The sequence below is a fragment of the Fimicolochytrium jonesii genome, assembly GCF_025526975.1.
Source record: "Fimicolochytrium jonesii strain JEL569 chromosome Unknown EV422scaffold_27, whole genome shotgun sequence".
Taxonomy (NCBI): Eukaryota; Fungi; Chytridiomycota; class Chytridiomycetes; order Spizellomycetales; family Powellomycetaceae; genus Fimicolochytrium; species Fimicolochytrium jonesii.
In genome coordinates this window covers 83290-99876 of record NW_026515694.1, presented here as the reverse complement: position 1 = coordinate 99876, position 16587 = coordinate 83290, and the positions used below count along the sequence as shown (strand labels likewise).

At 51.6% G+C, this 16587-nt stretch overlaps 3 protein-coding genes across 3 annotated transcripts; 2 read left to right on the top strand and 1 right to left on the bottom strand.

The window, feature by feature from the left end:
• Nucleotides 1–1923: 1923 nt before the first annotated feature.
• Nucleotides 1924–2397, top strand: EV422DRAFT_570554 (uncharacterized protein; the record flags this gene model as incomplete). The annotated part of the gene is made up of 1 exon (XM_053072885.1): nt 1924–2397. One exon carries the CDS (start codon nt 1924–1926, stop codon nt 2395–2397), a length of 474 nt encoding a protein of 157 aa, XP_052922486.1.
• Nucleotides 2398–6913: 4516 nt separating this feature from the next.
• EV422DRAFT_540990 (uncharacterized protein) lies at nt 6914–8192 on the top strand (the record flags this gene model as incomplete). The annotated part of the gene is made up of 3 exons (XM_053071173.1): nt 6914–7152; nt 7230–7570; nt 7630–8192. Coding segments are annotated over 3 exons (984 nt in total), but the record flags the coding sequence as incomplete, so codon positions are not given.
• An 862-nt stretch (nt 8193–9054) lies between these two features.
• On the bottom strand, nt 9055–10409 carry EV422DRAFT_216158 (uncharacterized protein). The gene is made up of 4 exons (XM_053065424.1): nt 9979–10409; nt 9881–9920; nt 9660–9817; nt 9055–9588 (listed from the first exon to the last, which is right to left on the bottom strand). Exons 1-4 carry the CDS (start codon nt 10246–10248, stop codon nt 9310–9312), a joined length of 747 nt encoding a protein of 248 aa, XP_052922484.1. The 5' UTR covers nt 10249–10409; the 3' UTR covers nt 9055–9309.
• Nucleotides 10410–16587: the final 6178 nt, after the last annotated feature.

Sequence of the window (16587 nt, the reverse complement as noted above, 5' to 3'; positions counted from 1 at the left end):
CTTCCCAAGGGGTACTCGGTTGGAGTTGAAGGTGGGGGGCGTATCGCGCTTGTCGCAAGCCTGGGCCGGAGTGGCCGTTCCGGGTTGGACCCGTTTGCCGTCCTCCGAAATGTGGGCAATCCCGTCGGCATAACCCCCGATGCGGAAGGCCCTCTGGGCGGCTCCCTGAAGGGTCTTGATGGGGATGTCTTCGTCCTCATTGCCCTGTTGTAGGATGAACTGGTAGCACTGCTCACGGATGCGACGTCCGACCTGGTGGAAGGTCAGCCCGTTCAGGAAGTACTCACGTTCCTGTCGCGGAGTGAGATGTTCCTTTTTGGGGAGGATAACGATCTGTGTGGTCAGTACGTTGAAGGCCGGAACGTAGTCGGACATGCTGTCTTTGAACTTCAGGGCGGCCAGTTTCGCCTCGACCGAATTACGGAGGTTGGCGGGGTAGAACCTGCGCCTGAGTGCCTTCAGGAACCGTTCCTGGGTGGCGGAAGGCTCTCCGGAGCGAGCCTCGAGCTTCCACCACTCAGCGGCGTCTCCCAACAAGTGGGCTACGAAGTGTTTCACATCCCCGTCCTCTGTTCTGAATTCGGTAACTTCCAGATAGCGTAGGTGGGCGTCGACGAACTCGTCCAGTTTGGCGACCATGTCTTTACCATTAGCCTTACCGTCAAACTTGGTCAGCATCTTAGCCAAGGTGGTTCGGAACTCCTTCTCGGTGGCCGCCTTGCGCTTACGCTCTTCGCTAGCCGCCAAATGGTCCTCGCGGCTAACCCGTACTCCAGCGAAGGGGCTGTCATCTGGGCAGTCCCTCTCCAGGCGCTCGAATTGCTGCTGGAGTTGGGCGTTGGTGTTGGCCAGCTGGGCTAGGATTTGGAGGATTGTTGCCTGTCCGTTCTCTTGTCGGGCTGGGGTACGGCTCGTGCGCCGCATGGGGGAGCGGCTTCGGGTCCTCGCCGGGGAGCGGCTGCGGTAGCGGCTTACTCAGCGGCTCCTTCGACGGGGTGGGGAGATGCTCCTGCGACCTCGTCGTCCGCGCCTGTATCGCTCTGGCGTCCGATTCTGGCGTCGAGGGTCCGGGCTTCGACGTCGACAAGGTGAGCGTGAGCTGGAGTGCCTCCTTCCAGGTGGCGACCACGGGGGTGACCCCCTGCGCCTGTGCAAGGGGCGGTTACGCTCTGCGGGGCCGTTGCCTTGGCGTTGGTCGCTGTCGAGCCGTTGCGCCCTTCGATGCGGGTGTTCAAATGGATCAAGCTTTAAGCGGTCATTGTTAACTATCGCAGAGCTGACGGCGGTATTAGCACCCGCCTGAGAGTTGCTCATCGTAGGTTGCCGGAGAGATCTTTAAGGATGGTGCTACCATGTAATAATGCTAGGTCCGTTGCCAGAGGCTAGCTCTGTCTCCGCTCGATGTATTGAAAGAATTCTAGAGTTTCTACCTCCCGGGACGCCGCCCGAAGGCTTTTCTTCCCTTCGGGAGTCACCCCAGAGCGTAGGACTCCAATATAATCTATGCTACCCGTGATCTCATGCCCTACGCGCTTCCCCGCTCTAAGGTGACACCTGCAGCACCTCATTACACACTCGCTGTCGCTTGAGAGCCTTCTTTAGGCTGTCCCCTTTGTGTGTTTGAGGCAAAGGTGTCCCTAAGCGGACGTCGTGTGTGATGTGTGATGTGACACTTCGCTCTAAGGGGGGTGTAATGAGATGCTGCAGGTGTCACCTTAGTGCGGGGAAGCGCGTAGGGCATGAGATCACGGGTAGCATAGATTATATTGGAGTCCTACGCTCTGGGGTGACTCCTGAAGGGAAGAAAAGCCTTTGGGCGGCGCCCCAGGAGGTAGAAACTCTAGAATTCTTTCAATACATCGAGCGGAGACAGAGCTAGCCTCTGGCAACGGACCTAGCATTATTACATCTGAGCTGCTTCAGATGGACACAGATAGCATGTATATGGCGCTTGCCGGTGACACCATTGATTCCCTGGTGAGGCCAGAACTCAAGGAGCAGTTTCTACAGGAACGCGGGTTATGGTTGGTTGCCGATGGGGATGAATACAACGAGAAGACCCCGGGGCTATTCAAGATAGAGTTCACCGGGACAGCGCTGATTGCCCTGGCACCCAAGATGTACTTTGTGGTTGGAGATGAAGAGCAGTTCCTACGGAGCAAGAAGCGCAGCAAGGTGAGCTGCAAGGGGACCAATAAGAAACAGAATGTCGATCTTCTGACCTACGACAATTTCAAAAAAGTATTGGATGGACAAATCAAGAAAGAGTTCATACAAATGGTCAACAAAGGTTTTAGATGTTACAGGACGCAGTTGTACCAATATGAACAACGGCGTGAAGGCCTCAGCAATAAACAAGATAAAAGGAGGAGATTACCAGATGGGCGCCGAACCTAACCGCTCTACTAGCTTGCACAAAACAAAACAAACCCTTCCCAAGTGGAAGATTTATAGGATAGAATAAATATGTGTAGTGAAACGCACTGCTTGTTTTCCCTCGTTCTTTTTTTTTGACACTCAACGCACTCAACTCACGCACTCAACGTACTGCTCTCGAGTGGTACAATACGACTTACGCCGCTGGACCTCCTGCAAATTGGGCAGCTTTCGAAACGGCTCTCGTCGCTCACTTCTATCCTCGCAACTTGCATAATACTATTGAGCTCAAGCTCTCCGGTCTCAAGCTCGGTGACTCTCTCAAAAAATGTATCAAGGAGTTTCAAGACACCAATAATGAGCTCGAAGCCGCTCATCGTCTCGATAACACTCAAGGCACCATTCCCCTTATCGATCAGATTTGATACTTCAAGGCTGGTCTTCTCAAGAATACAGGAATCGGTCATTATCTCGCTGAAGCCGTTACGAACTTTGAAATCTCGGGCACTACCAATATCAACACCCCTATCACTCTCGATCAAGCTATCACTGCAGCTCGTCGTGCTCATGTGGCTCATGGGTTCACTGACGGCAACCAAGCCAATACGCCTCGTCCGATTGCCTCGGCATCAAGTTCTCGTGACGGCCGTGGAGCCAGTTGAGGTCGAGGTAGTTGTGGCGGTGGTCGTGGTGGACGATACGCCCCTTACACCAATCCTCGAATTACGGAATTTGAGCAAGACTTAGATGATATGACCTTTGGGCTCAATGCCCTCGGTACGTCATACTATCCCCCTGGAGTGAGTCGTCTCACTACAGGTCAAGTTCCCTACCAACGTCAACAGCCCTTTCGTTGACGTGGACACTGGCAAGCTACTCACGGTCCTCGTCAACGTCCAACGACTCCCTGTCCCCTTTGTAACAAAATGGGACATTGGAGAGTTGAATGCTGGTCAAATCCCGAAAAATCGACAGCAAGGCTCGCAAACCCAGAAGCGACGCGGTGGTCTTCGACAGCGCGGTCGTGGCGCTCAAACTCCGCAGCCCAGTTGCCAACCTAATCAACAACAAGGTTCAGCCAATCAGGTTGATGCTGGGTCATGCATTACGGAAATTCTCGATGACGCCGTCAACTCAGCGAATACTACGAATACTACTAAAAATCAAGCTTCGAGTTTCTTCCAAGGTCGATAGAGCCCCTCGGTAGCTCTGCTTGGCCTACCACATACGATCCTACCAATAAACCTGCCTTCGAACCACTGTCTGCTGGACTCTGGGTCTCTCATTGTCGCATTCGGAAACAAGTTTGCTCGTGTTCTTTTCGATAGCGGCGCAACTGGGTTATTCCTTGATAAGACATTCGTCGAAAGCACAAATTTCCCAAGAAACGTATCAAACCGAAGCAGATATGGCTGGCCGGCAAAGAATCATACATGATTGTCGACACAGTCGTTTCGGAAAAGTTAGATCTATGGGATCTCAAATCTCAGTCGCTTTTCTTAGTTGGACAACTACCCTGGCTAGTCAGTAATCTGGCTTACGACGCTATTATTGGAAAGCCTTTCTGGCGTTTCTTTAATTACGCTGAACAATTCTCGATGAGTACCTTACCTACCCTTCGCTGGACCAATTACGGCCCTATACCAAACGCACCGCAGTCTGTCACCATCAAGTGCGAAAGAACTTCAAGAAACTGGGAAGACGTCGAATACATCCCGAAACACAACAACCCTTACTTCGATGTACAACGAGATCCGGTCTATGACAAAAGACCTGTTCGACCTGTTCGGATCAGTAAACCTGTGGATACTCGTCCTCTACCAGCCGCACCTCATTATATATCTCGATTTGCTCAAGCCAATGCCCTTCGCAATCCTCAAGTCATAGAAATGACTTTTAAGCAATTCAATAAGGCTTGGCGACGGAACAAGTTTGAAAAAGACCCAGTCTGTCCCCTCGCTCTTAACGAAATACTGGACGCTCCACAAGAGCTTAAAAAAAATCCAGGACATCTCAAGGATATCCTAAATAAACACGTCAATACGCTCTTCAAGGAACCGGAAGGTCTACCCCCTGATCGCGGAGAAGATGATTTCAAGATCGAACTCACTGAAGGTGCTGAACCCGTTTGGCAACCTCTTCGGCACATGAACAAAGAAGAACTCGCTGAACTCAAGAAACAAATCACCTCGATGCTCGAAAAAGGATGGATACAACACTCCTCAAGTCCTGGTGTATCGTCAGAGGAAATGTAGACAACATTGGGCCCTTCTGAGAGGGCTGAGAGCAGTGTATTGTAGTGAAGAAAAAAGTAAGAAGCTCATCGCAGCGGCCGCTCGACTGACAGCTTTATATATGGGCTGCCAGTGGGGCTTGCGTGGCTTCAGTGAGGCTTGGCGCCTTATGTCATGTATCACCGAGAGCTCGGGTGGCCAGCCTGGGTCTTGGATCAAGTAGAAGTAAAGAGATATATATATGAAATACAAGTGAAGATGAGATATCCCCGACATCACGACTTGGGTAGCGAACCCTCTCGCCTTGTTCAGATACGACGGCGCGTTCGTGAACAGATGACGGGCTTTAGTCTTGACGTTCTGAAGGAAACTGGGCATCGAGGGTTTCGCTGTCTTAGCATGATGGATAGAATTTTTTCTCATCGCTTTAGAAAGTGCGAGAATGGCGGCCATCTACAGGGCAAACCCTCTCGAAGCCCAAGGTATCAATCGGCCCAAGCCGATTACGAACCTCCAACGCCATCAGATTGGCCAGGCGCTTGACTACGGTCATCTCGACGCGTTCGGGTGTCCCCAATGTGAAGTACGCGTGGAACAGGAACATCCACCGGAAGGACCTCGCTACTAAACAGAACTACACCGCTCCAAAACATGAGACGGTCATCTCCTCCGTTGAAGCGTTGAAGCTTCAATGCAGCCAGGCTTCAATCGAAAGCCTACAAAGATGCCCAGGAGTTCCTCAAAGCAGAGAAGGATTACCGTGAACGCGAACGTTTCCTGGATCGCATCACGCCTTCGAGGCGAGCGGGGACCGCGATCTCCGTTGGTACCCTCTACCTCTACAAGCGGGTTGCCGATCCCTGATCAGACAGGTTACGTGTACAACTACCCCGCTGAAGTTACGGCTCAAACTGGCCTTCAGTTCCAGGCTCCCAGTGGGGGGAAGGAGGTTCCCGAGGAGAAGCTAAATCTGAACACCAAAAATGTCAATCCTGTTATTCAGACGCGAGAGATGGAGATCCGCGTAGATCCAATGGACGGCACGCATCGAGTCGGCGTCGCGACCGGAGTTGTTGACCGCTCGCCCAAGTTCCCCGCGCCGAAAAGGAGACTATGTTATGCCCGGAACGTTCCCTGGCCGAACGGCTGAAGTTCCCATGGAGGTGTATGTGACACCACGCCCTCACCGCAGCCTTCTCAACCTGTGAGCCCCCGTGACGCGGTGGTCCTAAGCGATCGGACTGGCCAGAGAAATGAGATCTTTGACATACTAGATCAGAACGCAACCTTCGTCTCCGTTCCAGCTCCTACGCCCACACGCCGAGTTCCGAAAGTACGAGCCACCTCCCGTGCCAGTCTTCAACCAGGGAAAGAAGCGAGCCGGCAGCAGCACTTTGTACACCGCTCAAGACAAGAAGAAGGCGAGAGTTATATGGGACGACATAGGGGCAAGGAGGAGGTTAGCAGCCGTCGGCAGGGACGATGATCCTCCAAAAGTGCCTGTTCCCCAACCGACTCCTCCTGACTTTCCCACTCTTCCGAAAGCTGTGGATCTGACGGTGGAGGGTCCCGAGAGGGACTAAGCGCAAGGCTAAAAGGTCGCCCGAGGCGTTATGAGTTCGCAAATGTGCTAGAATAGAGGAGGATGTGGAGGACGTTGTCCTCCGCCCGGTAGAAGCCATAGGCCAAGCCCCGACCCGCCGTTCAGGGCGAGACCTGGAGGCTGAGATACCTACGACCGGAGTCATAGCGCCACCGGCCCCACTGCCCAAACAACCCAGGGTAAGCCGTTGGAGCCGCGATTCGTCCGCTTGCGAAACTGAAGAGCTGGAAGCTGACATCGGCATTCCTGCCGTCGCTTCAAGCGGCCCTTTGGTCGAACCCATCTTGCGCAGACGGCCTAGGAAGTCGGCTGAACCGGTACCTGAGCGCCCCACGAAACGTTGTCGGCTAGCTTAGGGAATGTTGCTTACGAGTAACAAGATCTACTCGCGAGAATCATGGCGGGGATCAATTCGAGAAACAGCTCCGGGCTCCGGTACTTGGAGGATGCGCATCTTCAATCGCCGCTGGTTAGTGCGATATGAAGGCTTTCAGCGGGGACGCCAGCATCACTGGTTTCCAGAAAGGCAGGCTTCAAACTGTCTCGAATGAAAATGACCTTTTCGAGGTAAATTGAGTTGAGGGCCACCGAGCCGCTGGAATCGAAGACCGAAGCCGGGCTGGCAACTGTTAGCCTTGTTCATGATGAGACCCTCCGAGTCACTGATGGTAAACTCGGCACAACTCCCGTGCCAAAAGTGAGGTCATCACGCCAACCCCTGCTGGAAATATTCGACTGCCAGGTCTCGCAGCTCCTTCCACCGGATCCGCGAACCATCACGTACGATGCTTTTATCGATAACCTGGACAGCAGGGTGAAGAGGATATCGGAAGCGATGCGGATTTTGGCGGCGAGAGTGGGGCAGGAACCGGAGCAGAGCGCTGGTGTTGTGCTGTTGGGGAAACAGCTTGCTGATAAGAAGAGTCTGTACATCGAAAGGTAAAGAACTTTGCGCGCAAGAACTGTTAAGGACGCACTCGCCTTCCGATGGCTGACACTTTTGTGCGTCTTGTCAGATATGTGGATTGGGCACGGAGTCACGTAGCGACCCTAGGATGCCCTGCTACCACGGTCATCATTCGTTCCCTGCGCACCCTCCTAGCCAGCGACGAAGACTTGTGCATGATCTCCAAGTCGGCCTTGAGGAAAGAAATAGACACACTCGTCAAAAGTGCACTCGCACCAGCTCTGGAAACCGCGCGCAGAATCCTACCACGCTCGGACGATCCGCAATCTCTGATACTCGATGTGAAGTACAACCGGGAAGCCACTTCAAAGCAGGTCAGAGATGCTACATCAGGCGCCATCATCGAGAACCTCCGCCGCCGCATCATCCACCGCCGCGCCCAATGCCCGAGTCCCTCGAACCCCTCTACGATTTCATACGCACCCACTACGGCAAACTCCTCGCAACAGGTGCCACAATCGCCTCCGCCCTCTTCCTGCACCACGACTCAAAACGCAACCACCGACAATGCAGGAACGCACTGATCTGGCCCAAAGTCAAGGCACATGTGGCGGTGCTGTGGCTTCGGCCGCGATTACACCGTGCCTTCGACGTCTTGACCACAAGCATTGTGGGCGTCTACCTCCTTTACTTTGCAGTGCAGTACTGGATCCTCGGCCGCACCGTGTGGGAGATGTCCCTGTTGATATGGCGAGATCAGCAGATCGTGGATTTCATGGGCGGGTTGCTGGTCGCGGTGGTGTGTTTGGGGCTGTTAGCTGTTGTTGGGGTTGTGGTTGAGAGGGTTGAGAGTGTTAGACATCCAATACCCCCCTTGCTGCCGCGGGTTAAGGTTAATTGTGTTATCTTGTAGTGTAGCTCGTAGCGTAGGTTGCGTTTGCTGTTCATTACAACAAATCTGAAATTGCATCTGCTGTAGATACTACTCTTGTTCACTAGCCGAGTTTGTTATTTGATAACATAACTGAGGATATGTAGGTAAATACTACGCCATCTTAATCCAATTGCTTCTACACAAATCGTCTATAGCAGGCCCAAGAACAATGAAAACCAAAAAAGAACGTGAATCTACAAACATTTCTGAACAGAAATGAATCATAGGAGTCGAGGCCATCCAATCCATCTCATTCAAGCGCTGCCACCAGCACGCGCTCTCGAGATGACAACGATTGAACTCGAGCCACCGCTGGCGCCAAACGGGGGCGGAAGTCGGTTCGTTTTAATATCCGGCGGTTCCACCTTTCATGTTCCTCAAAACGAAGCAGGAGGCATTAGAACAGCGAGACAGGAGAAACGCAGGAGATGCATCACGGAAACGCTCAAGATAGATAGTTCCGCCGGGTTGTGGATTGTGGACTTCGGGAGACCTGGTACAATGATGATGGATGCACAACGGCCTTGACGCGTCTTTGTCATGACATGAATCACGCGTTGGGAACCGGGGAGGGACTCAAACGTCGCCTCTCTCATCATCCAAAGTCCGTCCGAGTCCTTTCTCACCATTCGGTCACCTACTCTATGAACAAGAATGCCGATCAGCTCAAAGACGGGCAACGCCTGCGGTTCGGAACTGGATCTGCAGTATCCGGCTCGGGTCATCGAATGGGATGGTTCTACTGAACGTTGAAAAAGAAGCGAATGGCGTCACGTACTAGGTTGCAAAGACGACTCCCATCAGGATTTGTGCTTTGTATGCATTATTGAGCCGATCTTACATTCCCACTATGTACATGTGCAGTAAGGTGCGGTGCGGTGATGCTATGCATGCGCACGGTCTTCTACTGGAAGTTAACCGTTGCCGCTGCGCTGCGTGACATCCGCGCGGAACGAAATCAACAAGCGCGAACTACATAAAAGCCGGAGACGGAAGGTAAGTCTCTGCAGTTTTCGTCCGGCATATTCATTATGCCACTCCTAAGATCTAACGCTACATTAATCCAAGAAACGGAATCTTGCATATGAGTCCAAGGTAACAGCAGAACAGTGTTCCAAGGGAAGGATGGCTCCTTTGCTCGGCGATGAGCCCCTCTACCCTCTGCTCGACTCAAGCGGCACCGAGATTTTGCCGCTTTTTATCTCTGGCGTCGGCAGCAGCTCTTCGGAAAACCTCTTCACCTTTTATATGAAGTTTATCGGCGTCGTCCCCTTGGTACTTCATGCCTGTCCTGTTTTCCGTGCTTCTTCGAGATCTTGACCGCCGCCCGCGCCATCACTTGCCCGGCAAGATAGCAATAGATGTGATCGGTCTTATTTCCCATCTGAATGTCGAGAACCCGGTTGCCGAGCCAATGGTAGTTGTCGACGTGGTCTGCACCCCCATTTGATGATGCAATGATGTGTAAGACGTCTTGGTCTGGTAACAGTCGGAGGCCGGCTTTCGTCAACCGGCGCCGAAACTGAGCTGTAGTCTATAGGAAGATTTAGTCCTGTGTCGGGAATCGACAAGCGGCGCAACAAATCTCCGGATTCGTAAACGTACGCAGAAGCCTCCGTCTTGTTTCTTGCTCTGTTTTTTTACTTGTTTCGACTTCTTCTCTTCGTCCATCCCCAACCGTAACCCATTGGTGAGTTTGCTGAGGAAAACTCTCAAAACTTTACTCTCATTATCGCCCGCTGTCCGCTTCCTTTTCCCACCGGCTGGAGAGAACTTGTGAGCAACCGCTCCTATTTCTTCGCATAACAGTTTTTTTCATCACACACCTATATCTTCAAACGTCAAGTCTATGCATTCGACGGGGTCCTACAATGAGATTTAGTTTCGCGAGGATAAGTGTCCGGAAAAACAAGGAAAAACCGACCTTCTTTTTGCCACCTGCGTATGGCGTGGAAAACCCCCTTTCCATAACGACAACTCGCAGCGCATCCTCTATTCTCTCTTCAAGCTCGTCGTGGGACCATTCCCGGTGTCGGGCCATGTCTCGGTCGAACGGAATCTCCAACAGCATACACCCGCGAACGAGATCAGGCAAATAAACTCCTTCATGCTGAACTTTGTCCGCTATCAAGGTATCGGCCACTCGAGCGTCCTCAACAGAGGGATCGCGGCAAAAGCCTCGAAGGTCTTCCATTGGGAAAGCCTTTATCAAGAATGCTTTCGTCGGATAGCAGAACTCGCTCTTTCGATGTCCGACACGGACGGGAACTCATACTTGTCTTGCAAACGGGGACCTTTGAACCCTGACTTTTCTGCATATCATATAAAATAAGGAATTCATATAGCGATAGAGCGACTCCTAAAGTGGTAAAAGGAACCCCGCATACCAAACAGCGCGCAAAAGGCCCTTTGGGCTTCTGCTTGATTTCCCTTTTTGCGTCCAGTGTACCGTTCGACCACATGGTTGAGGTCGTCCGTCCGGACCTGTTTTCTCTCGACCAAAGCCTTCACGTTATCCTCCTCTTCAACAATGGCCTTGATGAGCTCCCGCTTATACTTTCTGCCTCCCTTGTTGCCGCACACTGTGTAGTGAAGCGGTCTGAGGTCATCCTCTTTGTGTAGCAGGTCGAGAAGGTCGAAAAGCAACGTATGCTGCACGGTAGAAAGGGGTCCCATTGAACATACGGACCGACGGCCGGTTGGTGGGGGAGTGCAAGCACTTTGAGAGGCTCGCTAAGACTCTTGACGTTGAAGTAGGCGGGGTTGGGTGGGTGGTAGGCCAATGCTGATTCCCTGCCGAAAGCTGCGAAGAACTCATGCGCGACTCTCGCCGGCAGATCCGCGCGTCGCTCACTGGGAAGACATCTCAAAAAAGGGAACACACTATGATGGACACAGTGCTAGGTAATCAGTTTTCACAATGCCAGTCATATGTTTATAGCCAGGGTACTAGAAATGTGCTATGCGACCCGCAAATCGGTCAAAAGGTCAAGAATCTGCTATACTACTCCGCGGAAGTCTCCGTCCAAGAACTAAGCTTCCACGGCCTTGAAAGGGTTGTCGACGGAGTCACAGAAGAGGCCAGCTCTGGGAAGTGCCGTGAGATCAACCCCTTGAAGTTGCCCTGTGTCTCGATGTACTTGATACCCTCCGCGGTGTATATTCTCGGGTTTGGTAGTCGTCAGTCAAGAAACGATCCGTGAAACAATCGCCGGGAAGCCATGAGGATGAAGATGTGGAACGCCGTGTCACCGAACCCGTACCGTCTGGTCTCGGCTCCTCTGCCAGTGTGCCGACGAGGAGGTCGACGTCTTCGGGAACTCGTAAACGGACTGCAGGAGGGCTTGACCTTCTTGTCCGGGTTGATGTCCGCGAAGGGTCTTTGAAGTCTGGTTTGAGCCCGATCTCGCGATGGACTGAGGGTATTTCAAAAATCAAGATGATTCGAGACGTTAGTTCCGGGCCGGAAAGAGCTATTAGCTTTCAAGCTACCTTTCTTACATTGCAAGTATCGGGGTATTCCACGCTCGCGATCGCGGTGTAGATTTCGGTGGTCGCCATATCGATGATATAGGGTTCATTTGGCTTGGTAAGATTCATCAACCACGCCTGAGGGAAGGAAATTTACAATCCATGGCTGGGGTTTGCCGTTCCGCCTGGTGACCACCCCAATAGGTGGCTCCCGACGGAACGGCTTCGCGGGCAAAACCGCGCACGCATATATTAGCAACACCGCATATACATACATCCATCGCAAACAAGGGAGGGTGGGTAGCTGATTGAATTGCTATCTGCGTTGCTTTTCCAGTGAGGAGGAAGAAAAGAACGAACTTGAAGGCCTTTAGATACTACGGCCGTGCCAGCAACACAAATGGGTCACGTGGCTCCACGTGCACCCCACTTTCTGGGCATTGCCCATTACGATTGTCAACATCGGAAAGTTGCAATTTTCATCGTTGTTTGTTCACTCACCGGGTAGATGTTGCGCGGAAGAGCACCGGGATTAGCTGTCCCAAACTTGTAAACAACATTGGCCAGCTTATTTTCGGCGATCATTCGGCGGCCTCCTTTGAGAGTGATTGACGGCAAATCGTACACACCGGACAACTTCTTGGATTGCGCATCCCGAATCTCGATTGTATCGGGTGTCAATGAATGCAGACAGTAGACAGCGGTGAATTCCTCCGTCAGTGAGAAGGGCTGCATGGGAAAGAAGGTTATATCAGCGCTAGAGCCTCATGCGTGCGCACCACTCATGGGTGTACTGATGATTAGCATGTTGAGGCTTTCGAGAAATTTCATCGAGATAATCCGAATATGGATCTTTGCATAGCGCTTTTTTCCATTCTTCTTCTGAGCAGGTAGGGGAATTTTGTGGATCCTCTGTCGTAGCATTGGAGGAAGGTTCGTTGACAAGCATGTGCTGATCTGCGTATGCATGTTGAGGCGTCGTTGACAATCTACACACCGAGGCGCATAGATTGGATTGCGGGAGAGCATGTCGGCAATATGATTCCATTGTCCAGGGAAATACTGGATGTCAAAATCATACTCTTGTAGCTTCTCCACCCAATTGGCTTGTCTTCTGCTCAAATGGGGTTGCGTTTGAATGAATTCGAGTGCCTTGTGATCGCTAAAACATTGGAAGTAACGACCGATGAGATATGGTCGATTGGCCCAACATCTTGACAAGAGCTAATTGTTGGGGATATCTCATCTTCACTTGTATTTCATATTATACCTCTTTACTTCTACTTCATCCGAGACCCGGGCTGGCACCCGAGCTCTCGGTGATACATTACATAAGGCGCCAAGCCTCATTGAAGCCACGCAAGCCCCACTGGCAGCCCATATATAAAGCGGTCAGTCGAGCGGCCGCTGCGAAGAGCTTCTTACTTTTTTCTTCACTACAATACACTGCTCTCAGCCCTCTCGGAAGGGCCCAATATCGTCTATGTTTCCTCTGACGTTACATGGTAGCACCACCTACCGCTAGCATCACCAAGAGATTCCTCGTCAACGTCGCCCCTCTACCGGACGTCGCCCTTACACTCGTTCACAAGCAAGAATGGACCACCAAACTCAAGCTATCGTTGCGGCTGTCGCAGCTGCTTTCGCTTCTTGGGGGCGTGCTGTTACGCAAGACACCCAACAAGCCGAGCGTTTCAGACTTCTTATGGACGCTCGCAAGAACAAGCTTGTCGAATACGATCGCGCCAAAGCTGCCAAAGAGATCGAAGAGTTTGTTACGTCTCACATCAACTCCCTCGAGTCTCTCACTGTCCCGGCTGTACAAGCTGGACCAGACGGTACTGGAACTGCCACTGCCATAGCCTTTAATATGGCAGAGTACGCTCCTACGCTCACTACCTACCTCAAGGGTACTGCTCTTGAGTGGTACAATACAACTTACGCCGCCGCGCTCCCCCCGTTGAGTTGGACAGCTTTTCAAACGGCTCTTGTCGCTCACTTTATCCACGCAACTTGCGTAATACTATTGAGCTCAAGCTTTCTGGCCTCAAGCTTGGTGACTCTCTCGAAAATATATCAGGAGTTTCAAGACACCAATAATGAGCTCGAAGCCGCTCATTGTCTCGATAACACTCAAGGCACCACTCCCCTTATCGATCAGATTCGATACTTCAAGGCCGGTCTGCTCAAGAATACAGTAATCAGTCATTATCTCGCTGAAGCCGTTACGACCTTCGAAGTCACGAGCACTACCAACATCAACACCCCTATCACGCTCGATCAAGCTATCACTGCAGCGCGTCGTGCTCATGTGGCTCATGGGTTCACTGACGGCTACCAAGCCAATACACCTCGTCCGATGTCCTTGGCAACAAGTTCTCGTGACGGCCGTGGAGCCAGTTGCGGTCGAGGTAGTCGTGGCGGTGGTCGTGGTGGACGATACGCCCCTTACACCAATCCTCGAATTACGGAATTTGAGCAAGACTTAGATGATATGACCTTTGGGCTCAAATGCCCTTGGTACGTCATACTATCCCCCTGGAGTGAGTCGTATCACTACAGGTCAAGTTCCCTACCAACGTTCAACAGCCCTTTCGCCGGACGTGGACACTGGCAAGCTACTCAACGGTCCTCGTCAACGTCCAACGACTCCCTGTCCCCTTTGTAACAAAATGGGACATTGGAGAGGTTGAATGCTGGTCAAATCCCGAAAATTGACCAGCAAGGCTCGCAAACCCAAGAAGCGAACGCGGTGGGTCTTCGACAGTTGCGGTTGTGGCGCTCAAACTCCGCAGCCCCAGTTGCAACCTAATCAACAACAAGGTTCAGCCAATCAGGTTGATGCTGGGTTCATGCATTACGGAAATTCTTGATGACGCCGTCAACTCAGCGATACTACGATACTACTAAAAATCAAGCTCGAGTTTTTTCCAAGGTCTGATAGAGCCCCTCGTTAGCTCTGCTCGGCCTACCACATACGATCCCTACCAATAAACCTGCCTTCGAACCACTGTCTGCTGGACTCAGGGTCTCTCATTGTCGCATCGGAAACAAGTTTACTCGTGTTCTTTTTGATAGCGGCGCTACTGGGTTATTCCTTGACAAGACATTCGTCGAAAAGCACAAATTTCCCAAGAAACGTATCGAACCGAAGCAGATATGGCTGGCCAACAAAGAATCATACATGATTCTCGACACAGTTGTTTCGGAAAAGTAGATTTCCCCTTTGCTCGTTGAAAGAATTGTCAGATCATCAACGTAGACGGCAATGATGATAAAACCTCGGCCAATGCGCTTTATGTAAAGAGCATAGTCTGGTTTGGAAACGTTTGAAGCCTTTTTCTCGGAGGTAAGCGTCCAACACCTTATTCCATAACTGAGGTGACTGTTTCAGCCCGTATAGGGAACGTTTGAGTTTCACTGTTGTCCCGTCTGGTAGGCGAAGGTATTTTACGGTGTCAAGGTTCCCATTCAGGAATGCGGCCTTTACATCCATCTGATGGATCTCCAAGTCGTGTGACGCTGCGATGGCTAACAACATCCGCAACGTATTAAACTTCACGACGGGCGCAAACGTTTGGTGGTAATCTATTTCCCTCTCTTTGCGTAAATCCTCTGGCTACTAACGTGCCTTGAACTGCTTGATAGAATTGTCAGGATTGCGCTTTACTTTAAAGACCCATTTGGAATCTACTGTGTGTCCAGTGTTTTTCTGATCAGACGATTCCCAAGTTCCGTTCTTTGCGTGAGAGGGCAAGTTCTTCTTCCATAGCGGCTTGCCATTCGCGTGAGTATGGGGATTTCATAGCGGCTTGCAGTGTGGTGGGTTTATCTGTGTCCACCGTAGCTACCAGGGAGTTCCGCTCCTGTGTACTGACCACCGTCGTCTTCGGCCCCCAAAAAACTCAGATAACGCTACTGCGTCTTTTACAAATTCGTAGGGGTTTCCATGTGGGGTCGTCAAAACCTTCCCACTTGACGAGGTACTCCTTCTCCCCCAAATCTCCATCTCCACTCGATAAGAGTATTTTCTCAATGGCGTATTCTGCAGGGTCTTCTGATCCAGGAGCGACGGATTCGCTACGACTGTTTTCTTTGTTGAAGGTTACATCCTGAGACTCAAATATCTCGAGCATATCTTCATCAATGAGACGATAAGTGTCATGTTTAGTGGCATGATACCCAAGTAAACGCAACGGACCTAGTGCCCAGGCGAAAGTTTACTTCTCCTCTTCTGTTTAGGGATGTGGAGGAACGCCTCACTCAACGGTGTCCGCAAAGTCAATATATCCGCTGATTTCCCATACCATTTGTGGTATGGAGTTGTGCCAGTAGCACTGGCCGGTGTCCTTTGTCTGAGGTAATTCACCAAAACGGCAAATTCATTCCAAAGGTTTTCTGGCACGTTACTCATCCACATTATGGTGCGAACTTGATCCATAACTGTTCGATTGAACCGTTCCGCAATACCATTTTGTTGGGAGGAGTACGGCTGTGTCCGGACTAGCGAAATCCCGGCTTCTTTGAGTTCATCCAGCATTGTTATGGACAACGCGCCCATACCATAAGCTTACCTACTGACAGCCGCCAATGTCAACCGCCAAATGTCAAACGCCAATGTCAATGTCAATGTCAGTGTCAATGTCAGTGTCAATGTCAATGTCAATGCCACTCCCCCTCTGTCCTCTCATTTCGCCAATCCTCTTGCAATATCGCCACTCCTCCTCTCTCCTCTCATTTCGCCAATCCCCCCTCGGCTTCTCCACACCCCCCACTGCTTCCCCATAGCCAGCAGCTGTAGCAATGCTCTCTACGCTCGCCACGCACGCTCAAGGAGCATAGCTGGCGCCCCCCAGTCCCCTCTTGTTGTTGTTGTTCTCTGATCTGCTGGGTTGCCTATCTATAAATAGCCGGCCTCTCTTCGTCCATTCCCTTCCTCCCCAGCAGATCAACACCAGTTCTTCTCATCTCCTGTTCTAGTCCTTGTTTCTTGTTTCGCCAATACAATCTCTTGTCGCCTATCACACTCGCCCTGTCTTCTCTACTTCGCTTCCGCCCCCGT

Coding starts and splice junctions, on each gene's coding strand:
- EV422DRAFT_216158 (XM_053065424.1), bottom strand. CDS start 10,248: ATGGAAGACCTTCGAGGCTTTTGCCGCGATCCCTCTGTTGAGGACGCT. Junction 9,921..9,978: donor ACGCAGGTGGCAAAAAGAAG/GTCGGTTTTTCC, acceptor ATCTCATTGTAG/GACCCCGTCGAATGCATAGA. Junction 9,818..9,880: donor CTTGACGTTTGAAGATATAG/GTGTGTGATGAA, acceptor AGTTCTCTCCAG/CCGGTGGGAAAAGGAAGCGG.